Source organism: Squalius cephalus (assembly GCF_949319135.1).
Source record: "Squalius cephalus genome assembly, chromosome: 11".
Classification (NCBI taxonomy): Eukaryota; Metazoa; Chordata; class Actinopteri; order Cypriniformes; family Leuciscidae; genus Squalius; species Squalius cephalus.
Genome location: NC_137132.1, coordinates 21,748,716 through 21,776,089, shown reverse-complemented (window position 1 = coordinate 21,776,089; position 27,374 = coordinate 21,748,716). Strand labels below are relative to the sequence as shown.

Below are 27,374 nucleotides of genomic sequence, written 5' to 3'. Positions count from 1 at the left end.
TTTTGGTAGAGAGGTAAATGGATACGAGCAAGATGAATAAGTTTGGAACAATGCATCTCTGTATATTTCTCATTCACGCGACGGTGAGTATTATTATTATTATTATTATTATTACAATTAAAAAACTTGTAGCCTATTGTTTTTGTGAAAAGTTTTTTGAAAGTGCTCAAGAAATGTACAGTTTCCTAAATATCATGGTCTGCATGTCCGTGATAAAATTTGTGAACACATTGATTTAGTATGTAATTTTTAATTAAATAGCCTACACATTAAATAGATAATATTAATATTTAATTAAATATATTAATAATTATATATGAACATACATGCATACATCTGTTGATATGTATTTAAAGAAATATTTATATCATGTATTTAAATGTATAGCCTATAATTAATTGCATAGTAAATCATATACTGTATATATTATGTATGTATGTATGTATGTATGTGAAAAAATAATGTATCTATAAAACAAATGAACAAATGAAAGTGTAAGTTACTTGACATATTGCAAGAGGACCGAAATAATTTTTTTTTAAAAAACACCAATTTATTTTTCATTTAAAAATGAAAAATGAAGTGATGCTTTAAATTTATAGTGCGTTCAGCTAAACAGGATTAGAACATTCCTTTTTATTCACCAAGCCACTCATTGGATACCAGATTGTCCAGATCTAAATTGACATTTTAGAGCTTAACAAAGGCAGGTACCTTGGGAACCCAAATAAAGAAACATATTCAGGTTGGCGTGGGACACTGTGGTAAGGGGAGAACCACAAGAGCTCTCAAAGCACAGACCTTACACAAATCAAGGTATACTGTTGCTGCTTTTAGAAAAGGTCTCTTATAAAGAGCCTTTTCCTGTATGTCATGGGATTTAATGGCTGAAACTGTTCCATGTTTCTTGCTCCACACCTTTGATATGATGTTTTTCTCCGCAGTGGCTAATTTATAAGTTATTGTTTTTTCTTTTATCCCACAGATTTTTTTCAGGTTTACTGCTTATGGTGCTTGCTGTACCAGTTCAACAAGAAAAGAGATAGGTAATAGTAATGAGAAGAACTGGTTCAACATATCACTACGGCCATCTATGAGCAAATCAGGCTTAGCTCCAGTTCATAGTAGAAGCTTCTCACAGGTATCCTTTTCCAAATCTGTATATTCCTTTGAAGTGATGGAAGACACACCCCCTGGTGAGCATTGCTTTTCTATATATGCAGTCGTGGTCATAATTATTGGCACCCTTGGTAAATATGATCAAAGAAAATAAAAAATAATACTGAATTGTTGATCCTTTTGATATTTCATTAAAAAAATCACAAAAACTTTCATTGAAGTAAAACTAATGAAGGTGGGGGGACAATCACATTATGAAAGAAATGTTTTTCTCTAAAACACGTTGGACACAATTATTGGCACCCCTAGAAATTCGAGTAATATCTCTGAAGTATATTCCACTTCGCATTTACAATTTTTTGCACTTCAGGGTTACTAGGAACATGAAATTATGCTGCCATGACTTCTAGTTTCACAAGAGTATAATATGAGGTAACACAAAGAAAACATTCCCTTAATCATTCATCACAATGAGTAAAACCAAAGAATATAGTTCTGATGTGAAGCTATAGATTGTTGAGCTTCACAAAATAGATACTGGCTGTAAGAAAATAGCCATCAGGGCAATGATTCAAAAGTTCCAGTCAACAGGAAATGTTACAAATCTGCAGAATCTAAACTCCATAAACTCCAGCATATTCAGTTGTCAGACACTTCTGGAACTTTAAACGGGGTTTCTATGGTCAGATGAAACCAAACAAATAGCTTTTTTTTTTTGGCAGCAAACCCACCAGATGGGTTTGGTGCTCACAGGGATAAAAAAGTAACCCATGCCATGTCCATGGTTAAATATACCGATGATTAATGTTGTGGGCCTATTTTTCTGCTGGAGGTCCTGGACATCTTGTCAAAAAAATCAAAACTTGACCACCTCTGAAATCTTACAATGGGCCGTGGTTGGATCTTCCATCAGGACAATGATCCAGAACAAATATCAACACAAAATGGGTAACTGAGCACAAAAATGAAGGTTCTGCCATGGGCCGTCCCTGTCCCCTGACTTGAATCCTGTGGAAAACTGAAGAGGAGAGTGTATCAACATGGACTTGGGAATTTGAAGGATCTCGAGAGATTCTGTATGAAGGAATGATTTCTGATTTCTTTGTCAGGTGTTCTCCAAACTCATCAGGCATTATAGGAGAAGACTCAGAGCTGTTATCATGGCAAAAGGACGTTGCAAAAAAGTATTAAATAAAAGGGTGCAATTAATTGTGGCCAATGTGTATTAGAGAAAAATATTTATTTGAGATTTCCCCATTTTCAATTGTTTTACTTCAATGAAAGGTTAGATTTTTGTGAAAAAAAAAAAAAAAAAAAAAATGGTTTAACAATGCAGATATCTTTTCACAGAATTCTTTCTTCATATTTACCAAGGGCTGCCAATAATCTGACCAGGACTGTATATATATATATATATATATATATATATATATATCTGTGAGCACATTTCAAACACTATTTTTTTCTATATTTCTCTAATATTACTTAAATTCAGCCTTGTCTGTCACCTTCATAGGGACAATTGTGGGACATGTGGAGGCAGTATATAGTAAAGAGAATGAAACCTCAGTGTACTCTGTTCAGGAGGATGATGGCGATGGCCTCTTTCTTCTCAATCCACATTCCGGCGAATTCCTCCTGTCCCGTGCTCTGGATTTTGAGTTGGAACGCTACTACATCCTGACTGCTGCAGCTCAGCAGGGAGACAGTGAGCTCAGCAGGGTCAGGGTGTACTTCAATGTGATCGATGTCAATGACAACCCACCAGTGTTCAACCAGAAAGCCTTTTCTGCCTCTGTACCAGAAGACTCACCTGTTGGAATGTGCTTCCTAAGTCTGAATGTTTCAGATCCAGATGAGGGTAACACTGCACTACACTACTGTTTATTTTTCAAAGAAAGGAATGCTTTTATTCAGGAGGGATGCATTAAACTGATCAAAAGTGACAGTAAACCATTTATGTTACAAACTATTTTTATTTCAAATAAATGCTGTTCTTTTGAATTTTCTATTCACCAAAGAATCCTGAAAACAATGCACTGTGATTTCAATAAAAATACATAATCAACACTGATTATGGTAATTTGAGCAAATCAGCATATTAGAATGATTTCTGAAGAATCACGTGACACTGAAGACTGGAGTAATGATGCTGAAAATTCAACTTTGCCATTGCAGGAATAAAGTCCTTTATAGTAAAAAGTATTTTAAAATGCATTAAAATAGAAAACAGTTATTATTAATAGTAATAATATTTCAGTTTTTACTGTATTTTTGATCAAATAAATGCAGCCTTGGTGAGCATAAGAGATTATTGCATGAACGATTATTGATCATGTGTTCATAAGATTCTTGTTTAAGTCTAGTCTTCGAAAATATTTTCTTTTTTCTTTTGGTTTTTACATCTCCTTTATTACCCAAATTGAGACATTCAAGCAAAGTGTGGATGTATTACAATACTTAAATCTAGTAAATATAGAATTAGCACAATGGATGGTACCGGTCAGCTTTTATTTTGCTTTAAGCACAAAACCTCCAGGTTCACACGTTTGAAAAGCTTCGGGAAATACCAAAAGGGCTAAAGTGGTCTCATTAAATCTTACGTCATTTCTCCTTTGTAAGTGTCCTGAGACCATGAATAGGGTCCTCTCTCGGGGATGCTGGCTACCGCTAATAATGGAGAACACCCTGTCTCGGCTTCTCTTATTTCAGGTTCAGGTTGAAGCATATTATGTATTCCACATACAAGTGCACAATAAAATTCACATTTTTGTTCCTTTGAATCCATTTAGGAAGTTGTTCAGGATTACACACAAGCTTTAACAGCAACAAGAGTGACCAAGATTATTGAGATATGTTTGAAAAGACACTTCATTTGTTCTGGAAAGAGAAAGACATGCTCTTTATTGGAGATGTTACACCAAAACAATTGCTTTCCGCCTCAGGGATTGAAGTTCTGTCCTTTTTACAAGCCTTTTACTAAATTACCAAACTTTTTGTATGCAGATCTGATGATTATTAACATCACCTTCGCCATCATCTTACATTCAGTTAATCTTTAAAAACATGAATAATTTAATAACGCTATTAAATATTTAAAAAAAAGGCATTTTTCATACTGTACATTATAATGATGTGATGCCTAAATTCACTTGGTAACACTTTAGTTTTGGTTGCAATTCTCACTATTAAATAGTTGCTTATTAGTATGCATATTATTAGGACATTGGCTGTTTATTAGTACTTATAAAGCACATAATAATGCCTTATTCTGGATGACCATATTTCACATCCCAATAATCCTACCCAATACCTAAACTTAACAACTACCTTGCTAACTATTAATAAACAGTAATTAGGAGTTTATTGAGGCAAAAATTATAGTTATTAGTGAGAATTGTACCCTAATCTAAAGTGTGCGAATTTAATGACAGTCATTTATCTGTAATCAGCCATAACATGAAAATATTTATTAATTTGTTGATAGCAGCCACATTTTTAATTGGCGTATCACAAATTTATTCTGTACATACTCAGTGCTTTATTATTTTGATTTCTTTGGCCTTCCTTTTTAGGATTCCCATCGCTGACAGGCCCAGACTTTATATCAAAACAATTGCTTTCAGCCTCATGGATTGATGATTATGTCCTATAATTGTCATAATTACTGTTAATTAGGTTTTATGTTGGCTATTGTAATTCAGGTTTTCTGTTTTCTTGTATCCAACAGGTATAAATGGAAAAGTGGATTTAGTGGTGACATCTGGAAATCTTGAGAGTAAGTTCTCTATAAACCAGCAGGGAGCTCTGTGTCTGCGAGGGGAGTTAGACAGAGAGACAAACGCAATGTATAGTCTCATTGTCCAGGCCAATGATTGTGCTCTACCCACAGAGGCTCGACTCACAACCTCAGTGCATGTTACCGTCTATCTTCTGGATGTCAATGACAACTCCCCGCTCATCACAATACCCAGTACAATCCGTTTTCCTGAGAACGCACCTCTTCATTCTGTTGTTACGGTCATACAGGCCATAGATGCTGATGCTGGATCCAATGGTGAAGTTGTTTTCATTTTTGAGAGTGCAGAAGAAGAACCGTTCAGTATAAATAGTTCAACTGGGGTTGTGTACCTGCAGAAGCCATTGGACAGGGAAACCGAGGATGTTATCACAGTCATATTGAAAGTCAAAGACAAAGGTGTACCTCCGTTGTTCAGTTCATTGAACCTCACAGTGCTAATTGAGGATGTGAATGACCACAATCCAGAGTTCATTCAAAGCTCTTACAGCCTTTCAGTATATGAGGATGTACCTCGTGGAACAAGCCTGCTCAGAGTTAACGCAAGTGATCAAGACATTGGGTCGAACGGGCAGGTGCGGTTCTCTGTCTCAGAGAGTGGGTTCATGGTAGACTCTGTTCTAGGCATTGTCTCAGTGATAGACAAGATGGACCGTGAGAAGAAGCCTTTCTATAGTTTTTCAGTCCTAGCAGAAGACCAGGGAGATGTTCAAAGGTCTGCCACTGCAACCATCAACATCACAGTCCTAGACGTTAATGACTGCGTGCCTATTTTTTCGTCCGAATCACTTATATTACATGTCTCCGAAAATGGGGAAGACTCTTCTCAGCACACCCACCAGGTACTTAATATAAAATGGAAATGATACACTAGCTTCTGGTTTAATTGACTCAATTTTTTGTCTTTGTTTTAATTTATTGTTCAATGATTCATGAAGATATGAATTATGTATTTTGTAGATATATGCATCTGATGAGGACTTGGGAGTTAACGGTCAGCTGACATATTCTTTAGAATCAGGAAATGATGAGAGTATCTTCTCACTTCATTCCAATGGAACGTTCCAAATCTTAGAAGATCTTGATAGGGAAGTGAAAAGTCATCACATGTTGAAAGTTACTGCGGTTGATTCAGGTAATAATTTGCTTCATTCACCTCAATGGCTCAATACATCACTTATTTGCTTGTTTCTGGGTTAGTTTGTTATTCTAGTTAGGGATGCACAATTTTTCTGTGCCATATATTGGTTATTAGTTAATATTAGAGATTTGTTTTAATTTATCAGTGTATATTGTATAATTAATTGTGCATGCTTATTTTCCTTGTTTTTACATTTCGTTTTCAAAATGTTAATCTTTATTAACACTAATAATTTATTAACAGTTAAATGTAGTATTTAGTGAAATTCCTAAAAATGAATATCCATTTTTTACAGTGTACATTCTGATGTTGTGATGCCTGTATTCACTAGTAGCATTTAAAACTATTTATTTATGTTGTTAGTGTTTTATTTTTAATTAAAAAATCAGCCATAACATGAAAATATTAATTGGTAATAGCCAGAATGTTAATCGGTGCATCACTAATTTATTCTTTACATAATCAGTGTATTATTATTACAATTTCTTTTTCTTTCCGTTCTAGGATTCCCATCACTGACAAGCACAGGCACCATGGTTATTGTTGTTGATGATGTCAATGACAACGCTCCAGTATTTGACAATGACACGTTCAATACTCACATATCAGAGGATTCTCCTGTTGAGATGGTTTTTTGGAGAATTACAGCTTCAGACTTAGATGAGGGGACAAATGGACAACTAAGGTAATTTGAAGCACTTATTTTAATTTTAGCTTTAGTATTTTTGTTATGAACTTTTGTAATTTCTTCTTATATATATATATATATATATATATATATATATTTTTTTTTATTTTTTTATTTTTTTACATATTTCTATATAGCTTTAATTAATTTTTATTTCAGTTTTAGTTCTTCAACTTCAACTTATATTATTTATTTCAGTTAGTTGCCAAGGCAACATTTGTGATTTTCGTTTGTTTTTCATTTAATATTTATATTTTCATTTATTTCAGTTTAATTTAATTTACCAAAAGCAATTTTTAATCGTTTTAGTTAGCAACAACAACACTGATATGATCCTGTGTAGTATAATATAATTGACTGTAGATATTTCACTAACTTCACTTGCAGATATTCTTTAGAAGGCCTAGATATTCCTTTTTCCATCAATGAAACATCTGGAGATTTATTTACTATAAGTTCCTTGGACAGAGAGGCAGTGGCTTTGTACAGATTTTTGGTGACTGTCACTGACGGACATCCCACAAAGCCTCTTTCAAGCTCAGCTGCTGTTTCAGTAAAAGTTGAGGATGTGAATGATAACTTTCCGTCCTTTCTTTATGGACCATATGTGGCCAATGTTCCTGCTGGGATAACCAAAGGTGAATGTACACACTATTATAGTGACCCTAATATTTTTTATCCAGTGTTCTTAGATAACTGCCTTTAAAAAAAAAAAAAAAAAAAAAAAAAACTGTTTTCAACGTGTATTTTACAGGATCAGTTGTCGGCACAGTGATGGCAGAGGATGCAGACGCTGGATTGAATGCAAAACTAAATTTTTCTCTACATGGCCAACAGGCCCATCTCTTCTCAATTAACCCTAGCACAGGAACCGTGTTCACTACAGATTCTGTGAAAAGAGGAAATGACATCACATTTGATGTTCATGTGCAGGATGGAGCAGATATACCAAAAATGGACATAACAACCTTGACTGTCAGATTCCAGAATGACTCATACTTTCCTCGAATTGCAGTCCAAGTATATAAAGACGTCCTCTCCGAGGATGCAGCTACTGGGACCCTTGTGGCTACTGTGACTGCAGAAACATGGAGAAACATATCAGTGTCTTTCTATCTGGCCTCTGGAAACTTTGGGGAAGTTTTTGAGCTTCACCACAGCACTGGTGAACTGACTGTCAAGGATCCATTAGATTTTGAAACCAACATGCATTTTCATCTCATAGTTGAAGCCAGGGACTCAGGGATACCGCCATATTCATCATATGCCGAACTTCATTTGAATGTCAGTGACGTGAATGATAATCCACCGGTGTTCTCGCAAAGCATCTACAGATGTGACGTGTATGAGAACCTGGCTTCAAGTAGGGTGTGTAATGTGTTAGCAACCGATGCAGACTCTGGAGTGTTTGCAGAGGTGGAGTACTTCGTTTTAGCGGGTAACATCGGAGGTGCATTTAAAATAGACAAAAATCGTGGCAGTCTTTCCACAACAAAGCATTTAGATCGAGAAAAAATACCATATTATAATCTCACCCTCAAGGCTATTGATAAAGAAAACAACAGTCTTTCGGCCATTGCAGCAGTTATCATTGTAGTTCTCGACACAAATGATCATGCACCCCGCTTCTCACAGATTTTCATCACAGAGGTTCCTGAGGACGCCCCTGTTGGCTTTTCAGTCATTCAGATAACTGCTACAGATGAAGATGTGGGTTTAAATGCTATCATTGAATATACAATCATTGGCCATTATAGTGAGTTCCCATTCAGGATTGATAAAACCACTGGGACTTTACTGGTACTGCTTCCTTTGGACAGAGAAGATCAGGATCATTACATAGTGAAGGTTAATGCCAACGATTCTGCTTGGAGCATTAGCACAGACATCACCATAGACATTACAGATATCAACGACAATACACCGATCTTCTATCAACCACTTTACTCTGTCACTGTCCCTGAGATGAAGATGCAAGAAGTTTCACTTCTACAAGTTTGTGCTACTGATAGAGATCTTGGTGAGAATGCACATATCCTCTACTTCATCAACCCTCCAAATGAACTTTTTTTGGTAAATGTATCAACTGGGGAAATTTCAAACAAACAGCCCATTGTTCTCCGTAAATCTGAATCTGTAAATTTTACTTTTACAGTTGTGGCGTCTGACTGCGGCAGTGTTCCTTTGAACAGCTCTAGCATTGTTTCAGTGACAATAGTACAATATAATAATTTCCCACCCTCGTTTTTACCCATCATGCCTTTGGTACCAGTCCCTTTAACCTTGGTTGTGGGAACAGAAGTGATCCAGATATCTGCAGTAGATCAAGATTCTCTTGAAATGAACAACAATGTTGAGTACTTTAATAGTGGAGGCAATGGATCTCTTTATTTTGAGGTAGAACGTAACAGCGGAAAAGTGCTGTTGAATAAAACTTTAGCAGATAGCCTTAACATCATCCTAACACTTCAAATCACTGTGAAAGATAAAGGCCTCCCTCCTCTTTCTGCACAAACTGAAATCAGTTTTGAAGTCACACAAGAGAACCTGTTCGAACCACATTTTCTTAACAGCAAAGTTGAGTTTTTTGTTCCAGAAGATTTGCCCATTGGTTCAGTTATTGGAAAGATCCAAGGCAAAGATAAAGATTTTGGCATCAATGGTGTTATTTCCTATTCTTTTGATGGTGGGAATGAAAATGAATTGTTTTCCATTGGACACTTGTCAGGATTGATCATGCTTGTTAAAGCGCTTGACTTTGAGGAATCAGAAACTCACCATCTAAAAGTCATTGCCAAGGATGGAGGCTGGCATCCTAAGATGGGGCGACTCAATATCACAGTATATGTTACAGATTTAAATGATAACCCTCCTGTGTTTACATCTAGAGATTACATTGCCACTATTTTAGAAAATGCTTTAATTGGTACCTCAGTTTTGCAGGTTTGGGCGAAGGACGCTGACACAGGAATTCACTCTCAAATCATGTATTCGCTTATTGCAGGAGACATCCATCTCTTCTATTTGGACACTAAAAATGGCACTATCACGACTTCAGAGATATTTGACTATGAGCATAATCAGCATTTTGAACTTACAATCAAGGCTACCAACATTGGCTTTCCATATTTGTTTAATGTTGCCCATATACACATCCAGGTCGCTGGCCTCAATGAATTCATCCCTGCTTTTCAAAGACATCTATACAACTTCTCTGTGTCAGAGGCTTTGCCGCTACAAACTGAAATAGGAAGGGTCATCGCCATAGACTATGACCTAGGGCCTGATGGAAAAGTGTTTTATGTACTTGCAGGGCAAAGTAAAAAAGCTAGTTTTGTGGTGGACGAGCATACAGGAATAATATATATCTGCAAAGATTTGAAAAATCGCCTTCAAAATGAAGACATCCTGCGAGTGTTGGCAAAAAACAGAGGAGCCATTACTGGATTTAATGTTGATGAGGCATTGATACATCTACACATATTAGATGAAAACGATCCCCCTGAGTTTGATTCAATGCTCTACACCGTAGCAGTGCCGGAGGGCATCTCGATTGGGACCTCCATAACTAAAGTCAAAGCAGTGGACCGGGATGTGATCCCAGAATGGAGCAGGTTCTCTTATAGCATTGAACATGGAAATATCAATAGTTCCTTCATTATAGATCCCACCAGTGGCGTCATTTTAGTTAACAATCACCTGGATAGAGAGATGTGGGCCATCTATAACCTGACGGTCATTGCTGTTGATGAGGGCTCACCTGCTGTAACCGGAAGCACAAAGGTAGCTATCACCATCACTGATGTCAATGACAATTCTCCCAAATTGTTGAACACAGAAGGGTTTGTACGAGAAAACCAACCTGCTGGCACTCTTGTCTCTACTTTAGCTGCCACAGATGATGATCTTCCTCCAAATCAAGGTCCTTTCACATACTGGATGATGAGACCTGCTGAGGGTTTTTCGCTTGCATCTGATGGAGTTCTCCTTACCTTAAGACCTTTTGATCGGGAGCGCAACCCTCTTTTTCACATACATATTGTGGTTCAAGATGCTGGTAAGCCGCCTATGTCCTCCACCACTTTGTTTAATATTAAAGTTCTTGATGAAAATGACAATGCACCACTTCAGAGAAACATCAATATATTGGTGAAATATTATGGAAGTTCTTTCCCAGGAGGACTAATCGGAAATGTGAGACCGACCGATCAGGATGAACTGGATGTGTTCAATTGTACAATCAGAAACGGGCCACTTAGGATGTTTAGTTTCCCATTTGGGATGTGTAATTTGTGGTCCTCCCCATACCAAGGAGAGGCAACATATAATATTTCTGTTGAAGCGAGTGACCAGCTCCACCCTTCAGTCAACAACAGCATCTACGTCAATTACAAAGGCTTTACCAACGTCTCTCTGGACAACTGTGTGTTGTTCTACGTCTCTATATCTACTCTTGAGGAATTTCTGTCTTTGAAGTATTTAAAATTTGTCAAAGCATTGGATAGCCTCTTTAACCTACAAGCATCCAAAACGCATGTATTTGGAATGAAGTTGCAAGGAGATAAAATGCTGCTTTTGGCTGCAGTGAAAAGCTACAATGGTCAGTATCTAACTGGAGAGGCAGCAAGCGGAATATCAAATATGCATAAAAAGTTACTGGAAGTGCAAAGCAATGTGACTATATCCCAAATAACCAGCGATCCCTGTATGCTCCGTCCCTGCCATAATGGTGCCACCTGCAACAGAAACATTCACATCAGTCAGGAAGTTGCTGTGTTGGAAAGCTCTAGTCTTATATTTGTTTCTCCCTATTTTGCGGAGATCTTTAACTGCTCTTGCCCAACAGGCTTTACAGGTGATGCATGTGAACTAGACTTTGATGAATGCACCAAGGAACCTTGTGAAAATGGGGGAAACTGCTATAATAATCCAGGAACTTATTTTTGTCAATGCAAAGAGGGGTTCTCAGGACCACACTGCAATACAGTTGATAATGAATGTCAAACGGTAATATGTTTAAATGGAGGAACGTGTTGGAACAGACAGGGAGGGTTCATATGTGATTGCAGCCCAGGGTATGAAGGTATGGTCATATAACTTATGCACTGAATCAGTTTTTTTGTGTTTGGTCTATCTAATTTTAATTGATTTGTTGTACATGAATTAACCACTTATTTTTGTTGCAGGAAGATTTTGCGATCGTATTGTTGACCATTGTGCTTCCTCCCCTTGTGTGTTTGGCAACTGCTTCAGTTTTTTAACTGGTTACTCTTGCCAGTGTCCATTTGGTAAGAGGAAATTAACGTATCTGTATATTATGATACAATTTCTGACCTCATTTTTTGATATTGCTCATAGGCACATATTTGAAACATTTTATTATTTTTTAGTTGTATATTATTTATAGTTAAATTCAATTAACTTATTATTTAATAGTATGTATTGTATTAACAATATTATTAATTATTAATATTATTAATAAATTCAATGTATTATATTACTTTAAATGTTAAAGAATAATAAAATGTATTGTTTGATTAGATTCAATTTATTCATTTTTATATTCATGTTAAATATTAGATTATTTTAATTATAAAATGAATAATGTATTATTAAGCTAAATATAGTATTTGTTGTATATTATTTTATATAATTAATACATTTCATTGTTATTAAATACAATATATACATTTTATTAAATCTTATATTATCTTTAATGATAAGTATGAATAATGTATTCATCATTTAATTAAATTTTTTAATTATTATATTAATTTGAATAGATACATTTCTGATTAGCTAGACAGAGATATATTGTAGATACATTTCTGAATAGAGATATTTCTGACATTACTATTTTTTTAGGTGTGAGCGGAATCAATTGTGAAGAACACAGTTATGGCTTTCAGGAACTTTCTTTTATAGAATTTCCTCCATTGGATCCACAATATAACTTCATTTATCTGGAATTTGCGACTGTACAGCAAAACGCGTTGCTTTTGTACAACCATGGTGACCCATCAACTTCAGACTTCATGGCCCTTGAAATTGTGAGTGGAAGGCTGTGGCTGTCTTATGATCTTGGATCTGGAGTGATAAGATTGGAAACAGGAAAGATAGTGGCTGATGGAAGTTTTCACAACATCACCGCAAGAAGAACTGGAAATGTAAGTGATTCCTATACATGGTCATATTCAAACTTAGCAATCAATCAAGCCGTTTTTGTGAAACATTTGTCAGATATTCTGCAGGTATACTTCGTTACTTCCCTTTGTGTCTCTCAGATAGCCTCTCTAGAAATAGACAACTGCTCTGCCAATGAACCCCAAGGGTTTTGCTTATCGCAGAATGGTGGCACTGGAACCCAAAGGTATAGCATTACATTTAATTTTGCCATTTTGTCCAAGATTAAAACATACTAGTACAATTAATAGTATAATAGTATAATTTCAATGTTATCTTCATGCTTATGATTCTCCATTTTACATCATCTTAGTACTTGTTTGTTTATCTGAACTCATACTGAACTCTAAATCATGTTTACACACAGGACTCTGGAAGTGAGCTCAAATAACATGACGTTTGGTGGCGTAAAGTCCATTGATGTCATTTTGCAAAGGCAAATCAGGACTCACGACTTTGTTGGCTGTATGAGAAACGTGCAAGTGAACAACATTGGTCCAGATTCCTTAAAATCTCTGGCATCCCAGAATGTTCTTGATCGGTCAGTTTCAAAAGAAAGTATTTATCCTTTTATCCACTATTAAAAATAACATGTTTAAGTTTATTTCTTTTTGATGATCAGATGTCCGCGAGCAAATATTCCTCCCTGCGAAACAGCAGAATGTTTGAATGAAGGAGTTTGTCAAGACCGGTGGTCTCACCACCACTGCCAGTGTAAAGACCATTTCACAGGACCCAACTGTGCCATGTGTAATTTCATCCATACATATCTGTTGTTTGTCTGTTTTTTTTTCTGTGATAGTTCAAAGTTTAAAGCCTTAAAGTGAATGTAATTCGCTTTCTGATAGATTTGGCTGAGCAGCATGTATTGTTTCTCAACGGAGAGGCCTACATTGAGTTTGATGTTAAGGAAAGCTACAGAAGAAATCAGCTTCTACAAGCCATTCTGGATGGGAAGGAAGGAGACTCTCAGGGGTTTGACAGTGTTGAGATCAAGATAAGGACTGTCAGAAGAAATGGTGTTTTGCTTGTGTGCTGGTGTCAAACAGCACATCTAAAACTTAAGGTGAGCTCTGAAAGATTTTTAAGGGAATGTTCAATACAAGTTAAGCTGATAACATTTGCAGATAATTACCACAAAAAAAATCTTTCAACTGTTCTCTTTTATTTAAAAAAATAGTATCAAGGTTACAATGAGGCATTTACAATGGAAGTAAAAGAAGACAGTTTTTGGAGGTTTTAAAACAGAAATGTGAAGATTATCAATCAATTTCAGTCAATTTATTTCTAAAGCACAAATAAAAACAACAGTGGTGGACCATTGCGCTGAACAATATTTAAAAGAAAACTAAAAGACATAAGACACAAACATATAATTAGACAAGCCCCATTTGACTTAGTGATTATAAGCCTTCTCGAAGAGATAGGTTTTTAATTTAGCTTTAAATCGTGATTCTGACAAGATTGTTCTAATAGAGAGCGGTAGGATGTTCCACAGTTTAGGGCCGGCTATGGCAAAAACACAGTTACCCTTTTTCTTCCGCCTAGATCTAGGAACCAGTACGCTTATCATTTTATAAAAGCACAGCACTTATAATAATTATTTTAAATCTTTATTAATGACCTTTTTTACAGTCATTTTAGTTATGTTGTAAAATTGGATATAGTTTAGTCTATTTATATAGCACAATCATAAAATAATCATAAAAAATAAAAGTGGTCAATAAGAAATAAAAATAGATAAAAAAAAAAAAACAGAACAGGAAACAGATTAACAATTTTTATTTCTATTTTATTTTTGTCCTCTAAAATTTGTTTAGTTTTCGTTAGTTTTTTTACTTTAAGACAGTTTTATTTTAGTTAGATTTTTTTTAGATGCATAATAAATAAACGTAAGTAAAAAATGGATACAACATGTATTTTAAAACAGGTTAATAAGCGTTTTGTTGTTGTTGTTCTTATACAAAACATTAAGGATTGGCCTCGTTCACTTCCATTGTAAGTGTCATTGCAATTTATAAAGATAAGGAGGGACATATTTTTTGTGTGGTAATCTATATTATGCCACATTCTGTTGAGTTTAACTGCTTAACTTTTATTGAACCTTAATTATATATTTTAATATAAATTATTATTGCTGTTTCTTCTTTGTTACATTTGTTTTTAACAGTAAACACAAAACTTGAATCTGTTATATCTGAACTATACAGTGGGGGAAATAATTATTTGATCTTCTGCTGATTTGAAGGGTCTATCATTTTTACGGTAAGCTTATTTTAACGGATGGAGACAGAATATCAACCAAAAATATCCAGAAAAAAACACATTATATAAAGGTTATAAATTGATTTGCATTTCAGTAAGTGAAATAAGTATTTGATCCCCAAGCAAAACATGCTTTAGTACTTGTGGATAAACCCTTATTGGCAAGGTAAGACCTTAACCTTAAGGTAAGACGTTTCTTGTAGTTGGTCACCAGGTTTGCACACATCTCAAGAGGGATTTTGGTCCACTCCTCTTTACAGATACTCTCTAAATCCTTAAGGTTTCTTGGCTGTTGCTTGGCAACTCAAAGTTTCGGCTCCCTCCACAGATTTTCAGTAGGATTAAGGTCTGGAGACTGGCTAGGCCACTCCAAGACCTTAATGTGCTTCTTCTTGAGCCACTCCTTTGTTTCCTTTGAGGTATGTTTTGGGTCATTGTCATGCTGGAAGACCCATCCACGACCCATCTTCAGTTTTCTGGCTGAAGGAAGGAGGTTCTCGTCCAATATTTGACAGTACATGGCCCTGTCCATCAGCCCCTCAATACGGTGAAGTCGTCCTGTACCCTTAGCAGAGAAACAGCCCCAGAGCATAATGTTTCCACCTCCGTGCTTGACTGTAGGGATGGTGTTCTTGGGTTCATTGTCAGCATTTCTCTCCCTCCAAACACGGCGAGTTGAGTTAAAGCCAAAATGCTTGATTTTGGTCTCATCTGACCACAGCACTTTCTCCCAAGCCTTCTCTGAATCATTAGATGTTCATTGGCAAACTTCAGACGGACCTGTACATGTGCCTTCTTGAGCAGGAGGACCTTGCGGGTGCTGCAAAATTTCAATCCATGGCAGTGTAGTGTGTTACCAATGGTTTGCTTGGTGACTGTGGTCCCAACTGCCTTGAGACCATTAACAAGCTCCTCCCGTGTAGTTCTGGGCTGATCCCTCACCTTTCTCATGATCATCATTACCCCATGAGGCGAGATCTTACATGGAGCTACAGACCGAGGGCGATTGATTTTTCATTTTGTATTTCTTCCATTTCTGAATAATCACACCAACAATTCTCCTTCTCTCCAAGCTTCTTGCTGATTGTCTTGTAGCTCATCCCAGCCTTGTGCAGGTCTACAATCTGGTCCCTGACATTTGACAGCTCTTTGGTCTTGCCCATGGTGGTGGAGAGGTTGGAATGGAAGATACAGATTCTGTGGACATGTGTCCACTGACATTAGGACATTAGGACATTAGGGGAACTTTCTTAAAGTGACAGGACTAACCTGTGTTCCACATGGGCACATAACCAATCTGTGGGAGGCAGAATGCTTGCTGGTTGGTAGGGGATCTAGGGCTGGTCCGAATACCATTTTTTGAGCTTCGAAGCTTCGATAGGAATTAACATCGAATATTCGAAGCTTCGGAGGGAGGGGGCTGAACATATTCTTCTCTCTAATAAAGGCAGGAATCTCTATGCGTCTGTCTGTTTGCATTTAGATTATTTATCTTGCATTTAGAACCGTTCATCCAATCGACTTCACGAGTGCAGTGTCACATTTGGTGCAATATAGACACGCGAGACGTGACACGTTCAGAATTAATAAACTTTTAATACAGAACAGCGCGAGCGGGAAGCACGCGCGCGCCTCACGCGCAGGGCTCCGAGAACGGACACTGCACTAGTGATACAAAACACAACCTAATATTTTTCTGAGTAACAAATAACTCTCAAATCAGAAATCAGCAGCACAGTAATTACTGACACAGTAAAGGGTAGGCTAATATATTGTTTCTATTCTATTTCCACAATGTCAAAGCAACGCAGCTTATAGCCTACAAGCTCAGGCATGCACTTCTGCCCATACAAACTCCGCTGTTCTGCGCTCTAAAATAAGAGTATTGTATTTCGCCCAAAAATGCTAAAAAAATAACCGTGTGAGAGCGTGTTTTAGGCTATATCATGTTATAGCCAGATATGACGACGCTTATAGCACGCGTCACCGCAGATCAGCATCTATTCATCAAGCCAACGTGCAAACTATCGCAAATCAAAGTGAAAGTGGGTCGCAGATGCTTTAACACACAATCAACTTCATTAAAAGTAAAGAACCGAAATGATCTTACCAGGGCTGTTGCCGCTCTCTTATTGCGGTCTTTGATTTAGAAATTTTAGCTGACGATCAGTAAAATGCAGCTTATCTGTTGCTATACGTGCACTCCATTACATCTGCCTATAGTGCGGGATTTGAAGTTCGGATTCATATCCGTTTTGCAAAAACACATTTATGTGTTCATTGTTCATATTGATAAATCAGAGAGAACTATCCGATCTTAGAAAACGCATGACAGCCCCATTCAAGCGCGAATGGGAACCGTTTCTAGGGGGATGCCAGGTGTGAAAAAAAAATAAAAAAAATTTAAAACGAATATTCGAATGTCAAATTTGAAAATCGAATACCAACCCACCGAACGAATACTCGAATATTCTGGTACAGCCCTAAGGGGATCAAATACTTATTTCACTCGAGAAATGCTAATCAATTTACAACCTTTATATAAGGTGTTTTTCTGGATTTTTTGGTTGATATTCTGTCTCTAGCCATTAAAATAAACCTACCATTATTATAGACCCTTCATTTCTTTGTAATTGGACGAACTTACAAATTCAGCAGGGGATCAAATTATTATTTCCCTCACTGTATCTCTTAAAGGGCACCTATTATGACTCTTTTCACAGGATGTAAAATAAGTCTCTGATGTCCCCAGAGTATGTATGTGAAGTTTTAGCTCAAAATACTCAACAGATAATTTTTTACAGCATGTTTAAATTGTAATTTTTTGGGGCTCAGAAAAACGCGCTGTTTTAGTGTGTGCCCTTTAAATGCAAATTAACTGCTGCTGCATGGCACAGGGTGCGGAGCCTCACAAGCTTGCGCTCAGAGTCAGGACAATCTCATCATCTGATAATATCAGAACAGAAACTCTCAGTTGCGGTGTTCATTTCGTCTCGGAGTCGGACAATAATGCCCACTGAGCCAGAGAATATATGCTGTATGGACATAGAACAGGTATAGTTTAGTTTAATTATGGTTATAACTTAATTGTCATCTGCTTTTATCCACTAATACAAGCCTGCTGTAGCAAAACCCGTCCGAATGATGACCAAAATATATTGACGAGTTCAGTGAAGTTTATTGTACATCACACAAAAGATGAGCGTTAGTTTTACTCCAGAGAATCTCTGTAAGAGCTGAATAAACATAGTATAAGAAGTGCGCATTAAAGTCTTATCCATAAACTCTCTCTCTCTCTCTCTCTCCCTTTCATTATCAACAACATACACAGCGAAGTACACAAAACACTCGTTACAACTAACAGTAAACAAATATACACACCTTTTCAGTGGGTGCTAAATAAACTGGTAAACCTTATATCCGTAAAATGACTCGAAGAGCTGTCATAAAGAGCGCGCTCGCACTTTCATTTCTTCCGTGTCCAGTCACGTTAGGCCTGTTGCTCCGGAGAGTGTAAGCTTGATCACAAACAGTACAGATCCATCCTTGAGTAACAATGGGAGTAAATGAAGACTGCTATGTTCATTCTTACATCCATCAACAACACACCTCATCATAGCATCGAACAATGGCGGACTCTGTGTCCAGCTCACTCAGGGCGGGTCTAGGCTCAAACTGAAGGGTCACTCAACAGTCGTGGGAGGGGCCTGCTCAATTCTACGTCACATTGCGCCGAATCTGAGAACAGCTCATTCTGAGACAGTCCTTATGATTTATTGAGATTGTAAAAAAAACCACTGGGTGGATTTTTATCATTCTAGGGTGGTTTTGCTCACACACTGCCAACACACATTTATGTTCAAACACCATGTAAAAGTGAATTTTGCATAATAGGTGCCCTTTAATTCAGTTGATAACATGTTTTCTCTTACCTCCTCAGATATCAGATGGAAAACCTCTGTATGTGTTCACCAATGTCACATCTGGTCAGCAGCTGGAGCTCTCAACGGAGGGAGATGTGTCAGATGGACAGTGGCATGTTCTTCAGCTACGCAGAAAGGGTGCATACATCTCTCTGTTTGTGGATGAACGGCCTGTTGTCAACACCACCAATGGCACCATAACTCACTCTGCATTCTTAGTGGAGACCATTTTTCTGGGCACTGCTTCACTGGGAGAATCCAGAGGTTTCCCAGAGAGGATCCAGGACTTAGGTTAGATTGCCCCTGGTTTGTTGAATATAAAGTACTGTACTTTGTTTAATTTTTATTTTTTTTGTTGTTTTCTTTCATTTCTTCTTTCAATTAATTTATTCATGATTTTTTAATAGTGTTTATTTGTTTTGTTTTTAGTTTGATCATAAAGCCCTTATACAGGGGTTGGACAAAATAATGTGAACACCTGGGAAATAGGCAATATATCTTTATTAAGGTGTTTTACCAAAATCTGCCTTTATTACAGCATCCAGCCTTATTACAATAGATGAATCAAACTTTTTAATAGTCTGCAGTCGAATGTCGTCTATCAGAACATCTGCCAGTTTTTTCAGGGATGTTGAAGGAGGAAATCTGCTTCTCATTCTTCTCTCCAAAACTGGCCACAGTAGTTCAATAATATTAGGGTGACCAGATTTCTCAGAGTGTAATACAGGAAGGACAGGCACCCTCCTCCCCACCCCATGCATAAAAATATCTATATGACAACAACATTATATATATAGCCTAAGATTTGAGCAGAAGAAAATTTCGTGTTTGGCTAACCTTTGATTAGGCTATTCTCGGTTGAGAGATGATGACTTCTCGCTCTATCGCTCAGCAATAAAGACATTTTAGGAAAGATGAAATAAAGGACAAAGCATTTTTCATAATAAATCGGGACACTACAAATAGAGCTGAAATACGGGACTGTAACTGGTGGTAGTTGTTCTACGATCTACTTAGGCCTACGATGCTTTTGAGAAATGCAGTCCTGGTTTTTACCACTATCTTTTTCACATTTTAGCAGTGTTGTCTGAGATTAAATGTTAAGCAATTGCAGCTATTTCATTGATGATGGCTTTATGACGTTTTCTGTGGTCAGTTTTTGTGGAAACATGGTCTTCAGGGAAAATATTATATGATATATAATATGTTTGCTGTCACTTTGCTGCAGTTGTTCGGTGTTGTTTGGACACAATCCTTCTTAGTGTTCGACGATCCCTATCATTCACTTTCGGCTTTTTCCCTCTATTCTTCTTCGCTGATGAAAATTTCTGAAAACCACTTATACTGCTCTGATAGAGAATAAAAACAAAAAGATAAAAAAATAGATTTTTTGTCATTGTAGCTTACACAAATCATATTAACCCCTATAATAATGGGTGTTTACATTATTTTGTCCAACCCCTTTATTTTGCTGCTTATGTTGCTTTTCTTGTCTTTCCAGGTTTTAGAGGGTGTGTGGAATACATCAAATTCAATGGCCACCTCCTATCCTTCAGCGGCTATAATGAGATAGTCCAGGCCAACTCCAGCCCGTCTGTCTTCCAAACCTTCTGCGTTTCTCCGAACCGCTGTGTTCTGACTCCATGCCTCAAGGATTCCTGTCTATCTGAGCCCTGCTGGAACGATAGTGACTGTGGATCTTCTTCCAAAGAAGACCACTGGTGCATTTGTCTATACAATGTGTCCGGGTCTCCGTGTGGATCTTGTTCATCTGATGTCGTCCACAGCGAGGCCTGTTCTCAAACACAAAACAGCGTCCCCTTATGGATAGTGGCCATCGTTCTTCCCATCATCCTCATTCTGCTGATTCTGGTTCTATGTTTTTTCCTCAGGAGACAAGGAAAACTTTGTGAGGGTAAAAATAGGAGTCATGTCTACCTCATGCCACCAAGCAAACAGCATGGAACAGATAACCTGGCATTTAGTTTAGGTCCTGCTGATGAGTCTCATCGGAACATCTCAAATGGGGCCAGCAAGCAACCGGATTTGATAAAACCAAGGGATTCGATGCAAGGAGTGGAAAGTTGTACTGAAAGTGGGCCTTCTTGTCATGTCTCAGGTTTTGGAGGGAGTGAATTGGAGTACTACGAGATTGACAGCACATACTCAGATTTGAAGACCCCAGAGCTGAAGAAGGAGGATGAACATGGAGATCAGGCAAATGGCAATCCTAAATTTTCTCAACCTCAAACTAATCATGATCCATCTCCTAAACTTCATCAGAAAACATTTAGAGGCGATTTTCACCAGTGGCAACGTCAGTCCCACCTTTTCATCAAGAGAAAACTGGCTCCTGATCTGACAGGCCCTCCACAGCATCTCTCAGTAGATGAGGTTGAGAAGCTGAACACCCCACGGGACCACAAGGGATACCCTCATCACAATTTCAGAGAGTGTCCCATAAAGCCATGCAGAAGCGGGGCGACAGAGACGTCGTCAGAGAGTGAAAGTCACTGCTCCTTCACCGGCTCAGAGTTTGACTGTGAGCGAGAACTGTCACTTGTCAGCTCACATGAGAAAGATGAACATCCACCTGAAGGCAAGAACACACTGGCAGTTTCGATTATGACACCTAAATTAAAGAGGCTCATAAAAATGGGGTGGATATTGGTTTGGCCCTTTAGTTATAATATTCAGAAATAAAATAATATACATGATGTGGGTGACACAAACAATAAAAGAGAGACATTTCTGTCTTGGTATGAAATGAATTGTTGCCATTTAAGGCTGAAGAAAAAACAAGATTTATACATGGGTCAGAAGGATAAATGTGTTATTTTTAACATGATTTTTTTTTATATAATTAACTACATTAACATTTATTTAAAAAGTTAATTTGTGTTTAAAATTTTTTTTTAATTAAACCTAAATATATATAAAAAAAATCCAAATAAGGTTTTCTAAAATAATTTTTTTAATAATTATTATTAATTTAGTTAATTATTTAAAAATATAAATAAATAAAACACTTAATAATGCCCACTGGTCCATTTGTAAATTAATATGGGTCAGAAGGATTAAATGTGTTGATTTTTTAAAAATAATTAACTAAATGAGCATTTATTTAGAAATTTAATTTGTTATATTTTTAATTTCCGTTTAAAATTGTATTTTATTTTCAAAAAATAAACAATAACAATTTAAAATATAAAAGCATATCAATATTTCTCAGCAAATATTGATATGCGATTTTAATTTGAATAATTCATAATTTTTTAGAACAACGTCTGTCAGAGGCATTCTGAAGATTTGGCGCCATCTAGTGGCCATGTAACATTCGTTCACCACCACTTCTACATTTTACACTGTTTTAGGAAACAAGAAAGACCTTATTTTTTTACCTTTTAATATTGTTGATGTTGACTATTCAAAGGTGTTTGGTGTTTTATGCACCCAACGGCGCCTTCCAGGCAGCGAGGGGATGGGTAGGTTTAAGGTTGAGGGTAGGGTTAGCTGCCTCTTAGGAGCCATTGGGGGCTTAAAACACCATCGAGCCTATTCAAACGAAATATTAAGACACATTTTATTTGATAAATATTAAATGTGAATGCATAGCATTGTTTGATTATGACAATTATTGAACAAATTATTGGGTTTGGTTTTTATTTGACTCTTGTTTGACTCTGTTTCAGCTGCAGATTGGTCCAGAGGACAGTTTATACTAACAGCCCCTTCACCCTTCAGAGACATGGTCACATCCCCCTCAGTCCACAGTCTCCCCAACACCTCTGTCTCTGGCGGGATCCAGCAGCTAGAGAATCTTCTAAATCTAGGTGTTCACTTTAACACCTATGCAGATGTGTTCGAGGACATAGCTAGCTTACCGACTATTCAGCCAGCTGATTGTGATTTTCAAAGTGACCAAGAGGAAATCATTTGAAAGTATGTTAAAACAACATTCACAACATCCTTTATTATTTAGTCAGTACTTGTACATGTACTTTATATACTTGACCAGTGAAATACTGGTGAATCATTTATTCATTAAGCAAATTAATAAAACTGTAAATATATTATTTAAACTTATTGTAATTTACCAGCAGTGACTGAATCATTAATATTGCTTTTATCTCTTGTGTATAACCACGGACGTAGCTGGGCTTATTTTAGGGGGGCTTTACTTTTAGCCAAACTTGACCAAAAATAACATTATTTTGATAGGTTTTATCCATAGTTGCTCTAAAAAATACATTAATAAAATGATTTGGGGGCTTTAAAAACTCCTTGAGAGTACCCCCCCTAAAACAGGCTAAGTATCACAGTGTTTGAGGAGCGTAATAATCTTGTTACATTAGCGCCATCTGTTGTTAGATCTCTAACATTACATCTGCTTATTACACTCTGTGGAATACTTGATTCTGATTGGTCAATTGTGCCATCCAGTGGTTTGTTATTCCCAGATAACACCCGCTCAAAACAGATAACACAGGCTCATCCGGGTCACTGAAGTCAGGAATGTTTTTTCTTTGTGGATGTTTTGCATTTGGTGAGCTAATAAAATAATATAACTCAGTCGAATCAATATTTTGTGTACAGTTATTTAATTATGCCATCCAGTATTGTGGACTCGCTCTCTCTTGTTTCATACAAACAGCTGCTGCCATTTTGTGACTATTGTTCCCTTTCGAGAGGTCTCTCGTATTGCGTAAGACTAGCTTACGCTATGGGAAAACCTCCTTTTCTCGAGAATATTGAAGCAAACTTTTTAAAACGCATTGCAGCTGCACAGCGAGCACAACTGAGTACGAGAGCGGTCATTGGCTGTGCTGTGGCAACTGCACAAATCTATGGTGAGGCGGCTTTGACGCGAGAACCAATCGGGACGCTTGGCACCCTGGCGCGTCATAGCCCGCCAGTATGGGCGTGGTCAGAGGCTATATATTGGCGTGTCTCGCCTAGGTGCTCCAGATTTTTACTCCTTCAGCGACTTCTCCACTTCGCTGACCTCCGGAATACGGAAGCATCCAGCCGCCGTCGAAACGCCATTCAGCGGGATAGAGCTTCTGAGGACGCTGGCTTCTTCACCACCTTCAGCAAGCCGCGTCGCTGCGCCATCCACCGCGCGTATCCTTTTTACTGCCTTTCATGTGTGTTCGCCGCTGCGTTCACACTCTAAAAGAGTAGATTTCGAAGGCGTTGTTGCAAATGCCTCATACCACCAGCGCCTCGTGTATAGGCCCACTCGTCGGTGGAGACCGCCACATTCTGTGCACTTCCTGCCTGGGCCGCGACCATGCTGAAGCTGCACTCGCTAAGGGCGGCTGCCCTGAATGTGACGACATGGACCTTTCCACCCTGCGGGCTCTGCCCGTCAGCTTCACCGACGACGACCCACTCCCCGCCCCTTTGCTCGAGCCGCGCAAGAAGAAGCGCTGCTCACAAAGGGAGCCTGAGCGAGCTGAGACAAGCGAGCTCACGCCGGCCCAGTCCTTGCGTGCCTCGGTCTCTCTCCAGCGATCTCCCTTGCCAGTCCTGTTTAGACAGGCCGACCAACGCCCCTCTCTGCGAGCGGCGGACCTCGTGTCGTTTGGGGCTTCGGACGAGGAGGAAGAGGATAAGGACAGCCTTTCCTTTGCGGCTTCGGACTGTGATGACTGGGCAGGGTCAGTTTCCGGCCCTCTGCCATCCACTCAAGACAGCGTGAGAGCCAACGTCGATTCTGAGCTTCTTTGCGTGCTCACTAAGGCCGTGGCAGACCTCGGGCTCGACTGGTCTCCACCCGAGCAACCATCACGCAGCAGGCTCGACGAATGGTTCCTGCAGGGGCGCCGGCAGACCCTCCAGCAGAGGCCCGCTCCCTTCTTCCCCGAAGTCCACGATGAGCTTACTAAGTCATGGAAGGCTCCGCACTCAGCTCGCATTAAGCCCTCTTTCTCTTCGGCGCTCTCCAATGTCGACGCCGCTAAAGAGAGAGGCTACGAGGCGATCCCCCCCCTCGAAGAGGCGGTGGCCGCCCACCTTTGTCCATCTACCGCCACGGGATGGAAGACTAAGGCTTCACATCCCTCCAAGCCTTGCCGCGCTACATCCGCCCTCGCTGGTCGCGCTTACGAAGTTTCCAGGCCAAACTTCTCCGTTCCCTGGACGAGTCTGGACCTGATTCGGACGCTTTTAAGGACTTACACAGCGCCACCGACCTGGCCCTGCGAGCTACAAAATCCACAGCCCAAGCCATCGGTAGGACCATGGCCAACCTAACGGTGCTCGAGGGTTAAACCTCACGGACATGAAAGAGGCAGACAGGGCTGCTTTCCTGGACTCTCCCATCTCTACTTCCGGTCTCTTTGGCCCGGCTGTCAAGAGCTTCGCTGAGCGCTACACGGAGGCACAGAAAGCATTGCAGGCGATGTGCCACTTCCTCCCCAAGCGCTCCAGTTCGGCTTCGAGTCATCAGAATAGGAGGAAGCCTCCTCCTCAGCAGCCCAAGCCAGCGCCGCCGGTCACCCAGCCCCGCCCAGCGGCTGAAGTCCATCGCCACTCCCGCTCTGCTAGACGCGCTCCGTTCCCTGAGAGGCGGGGACCCCGACCCAAGATTGTGTTGGACCCCGAACCTCGTAAGCCATCCTAGCCATGGAGAGAAAAAGAGAGATTTCGAGTCCCGCCGAGGCCGGACCGATCTCTCTAAAATTCCCCAGACATTTTCCAGTTCCCTCACAGGCGGCTGGAAATGTAAAATCAGCAGCAAATGAGTCTGCCGCGTAGCACGCTCGCCTGCAACCAAACGCCGTTTTTACGGCGACACAAATAAAACAAGAAAAGAGCTCTTTTCTCCATGTGTCATATGTAGGTCATGTGCCGCTATAAAGTTTGCACACCTGCTCACAAGCACTGTCCCCACAGTTACCAATTCGCCACCACAGGCTGCGAATTTAACAGACGTAGAAGTTGTGCCCACCACAAGGTCTGCACCTCCAAACTCTATGCATACAGTCTCAAACACTGTTCATACAGTTTCAAACACTGTACATACAGTCTCAAGCCCCCCGCAGCTCACGCTGCCCATGTAGTTCAGGTGGCCATTATAATGTGCGCGCCCCTACACACAAGCACTTCCAACATGGTGTCATCTTTTTCCCCTATCAGGGAAAAGAGGGTTATAAACATAGACCGTGTGCCCGCTGCTATGAACGCACCACTATATGTGAAAGCCCACGCCATAGACGCTATAGAGGGCTCGCGCTCCCTGAGATGCACGTCCCTGTGCATGAGCGCCGTTCACACGGGTGGGGAAACACTAGACAGTCTGACGGCTGGGCCCCTATCTCACAGCTACCCGGCCCCTGTATTCATTCAACCCCTAGCTACGAGGGTCAAAGCCTGGGAGGCTATCCCCGAAATATCGACTTGGGTGACTCCAGTTTGCTTGCAGACCTTCGCGCTTTCGAGCCCAGGTCGAGACAACGGTCGAACAGGGCATGGCCCATGTTCTCTGTACCGAAGTGTCAAAACTGTTGAGAAAAGGGGCTGTCGAAACAGTTCCTATGTCACGGAGCGAGTCAGGCTTTTACAGCCGCTACTTCCTCGTCCCCCAAAAGAGGCGCGCGCGCTGTCTGTTCGGTGCCTAGCAACATCTTTCAGGGCGGGTGCTCCCGCTCCCCTCAAGAAATTCCAGAAGATGCTGGGTCTCATGGCTTCGGCCTCACCAGTACTCCAGCTAGGGCTGCTGAGAATGCGTCCTCTTCAGCGCTGGCTAAAACCACAGGTTCCAGCTCACGCGTGACGATCTGGTCACTTACGAATCAGAGCGAGTCAAGGCTGCATCAAAGCCCTAACTTCCTGGAAAGCGACCGACTGGTATCGGTCTGGCATGAGATTAGGTATGATCTCGAGGAGAAAAACAATCTCGACAGATGCCTCCAGCTTAGGCTGGGGGGCCCTTTACGAGGGCAGGCCCGTCTCTGGTCTATGGTCAGACCCGGAGAAGCGCCTACATATAAACTGTCTAGAGATGAAGGCGGTAGCCTTAGCTTTAAAAGCCTTTCTCCCATACTTAAAAGACCACCACGTCCTGGTCCGGATGGACAACAGGGCAGTGGTGTCGTACATAAAACGCCAGGGTGGTCTCAGGTCACACAACCTGCACTACATGGCCGAGAATCTCATTCTCTGGTCCCAGCGCAACCTGCGCTCGCTGAAGGCGGCGCATGTACCAGGCGTTCTGAACCAGGGTGCGGATATGTTATCCAGACGCAACGT

General features: G+C 39.4%; 1 protein-coding gene across 1 annotated transcript; it reads left to right on the top strand.

The window, feature by feature from the left end:
- Positions 1-23,688, top strand: LOC307167834 (protocadherin Fat 4). The gene is made up of 18 exons (XM_079887140.1): positions 1-83; positions 986-1,196; positions 2,636-2,980; positions 4,850-4,897; positions 5,012-5,760; positions 5,879-6,053; positions 6,564-6,744; positions 7,135-7,385; positions 7,502-11,830; positions 11,934-12,035; positions 12,613-12,914; positions 13,032-13,117; positions 13,298-13,471; positions 13,553-13,680; positions 13,779-13,996; positions 19,136-19,409; positions 20,620-21,717; positions 22,811-23,688. The coding sequence occupies exons 1-18, from the start codon at positions 18-20 to the stop codon at positions 23,056-23,058; spliced, it is 8,985 nt and encodes a 2,994-aa protein (XP_079743266.1). The 5' UTR covers positions 1-17; the 3' UTR covers positions 23,059-23,688.
- Positions 23,689-27,374: the final 3,686 nt, after the last annotated feature.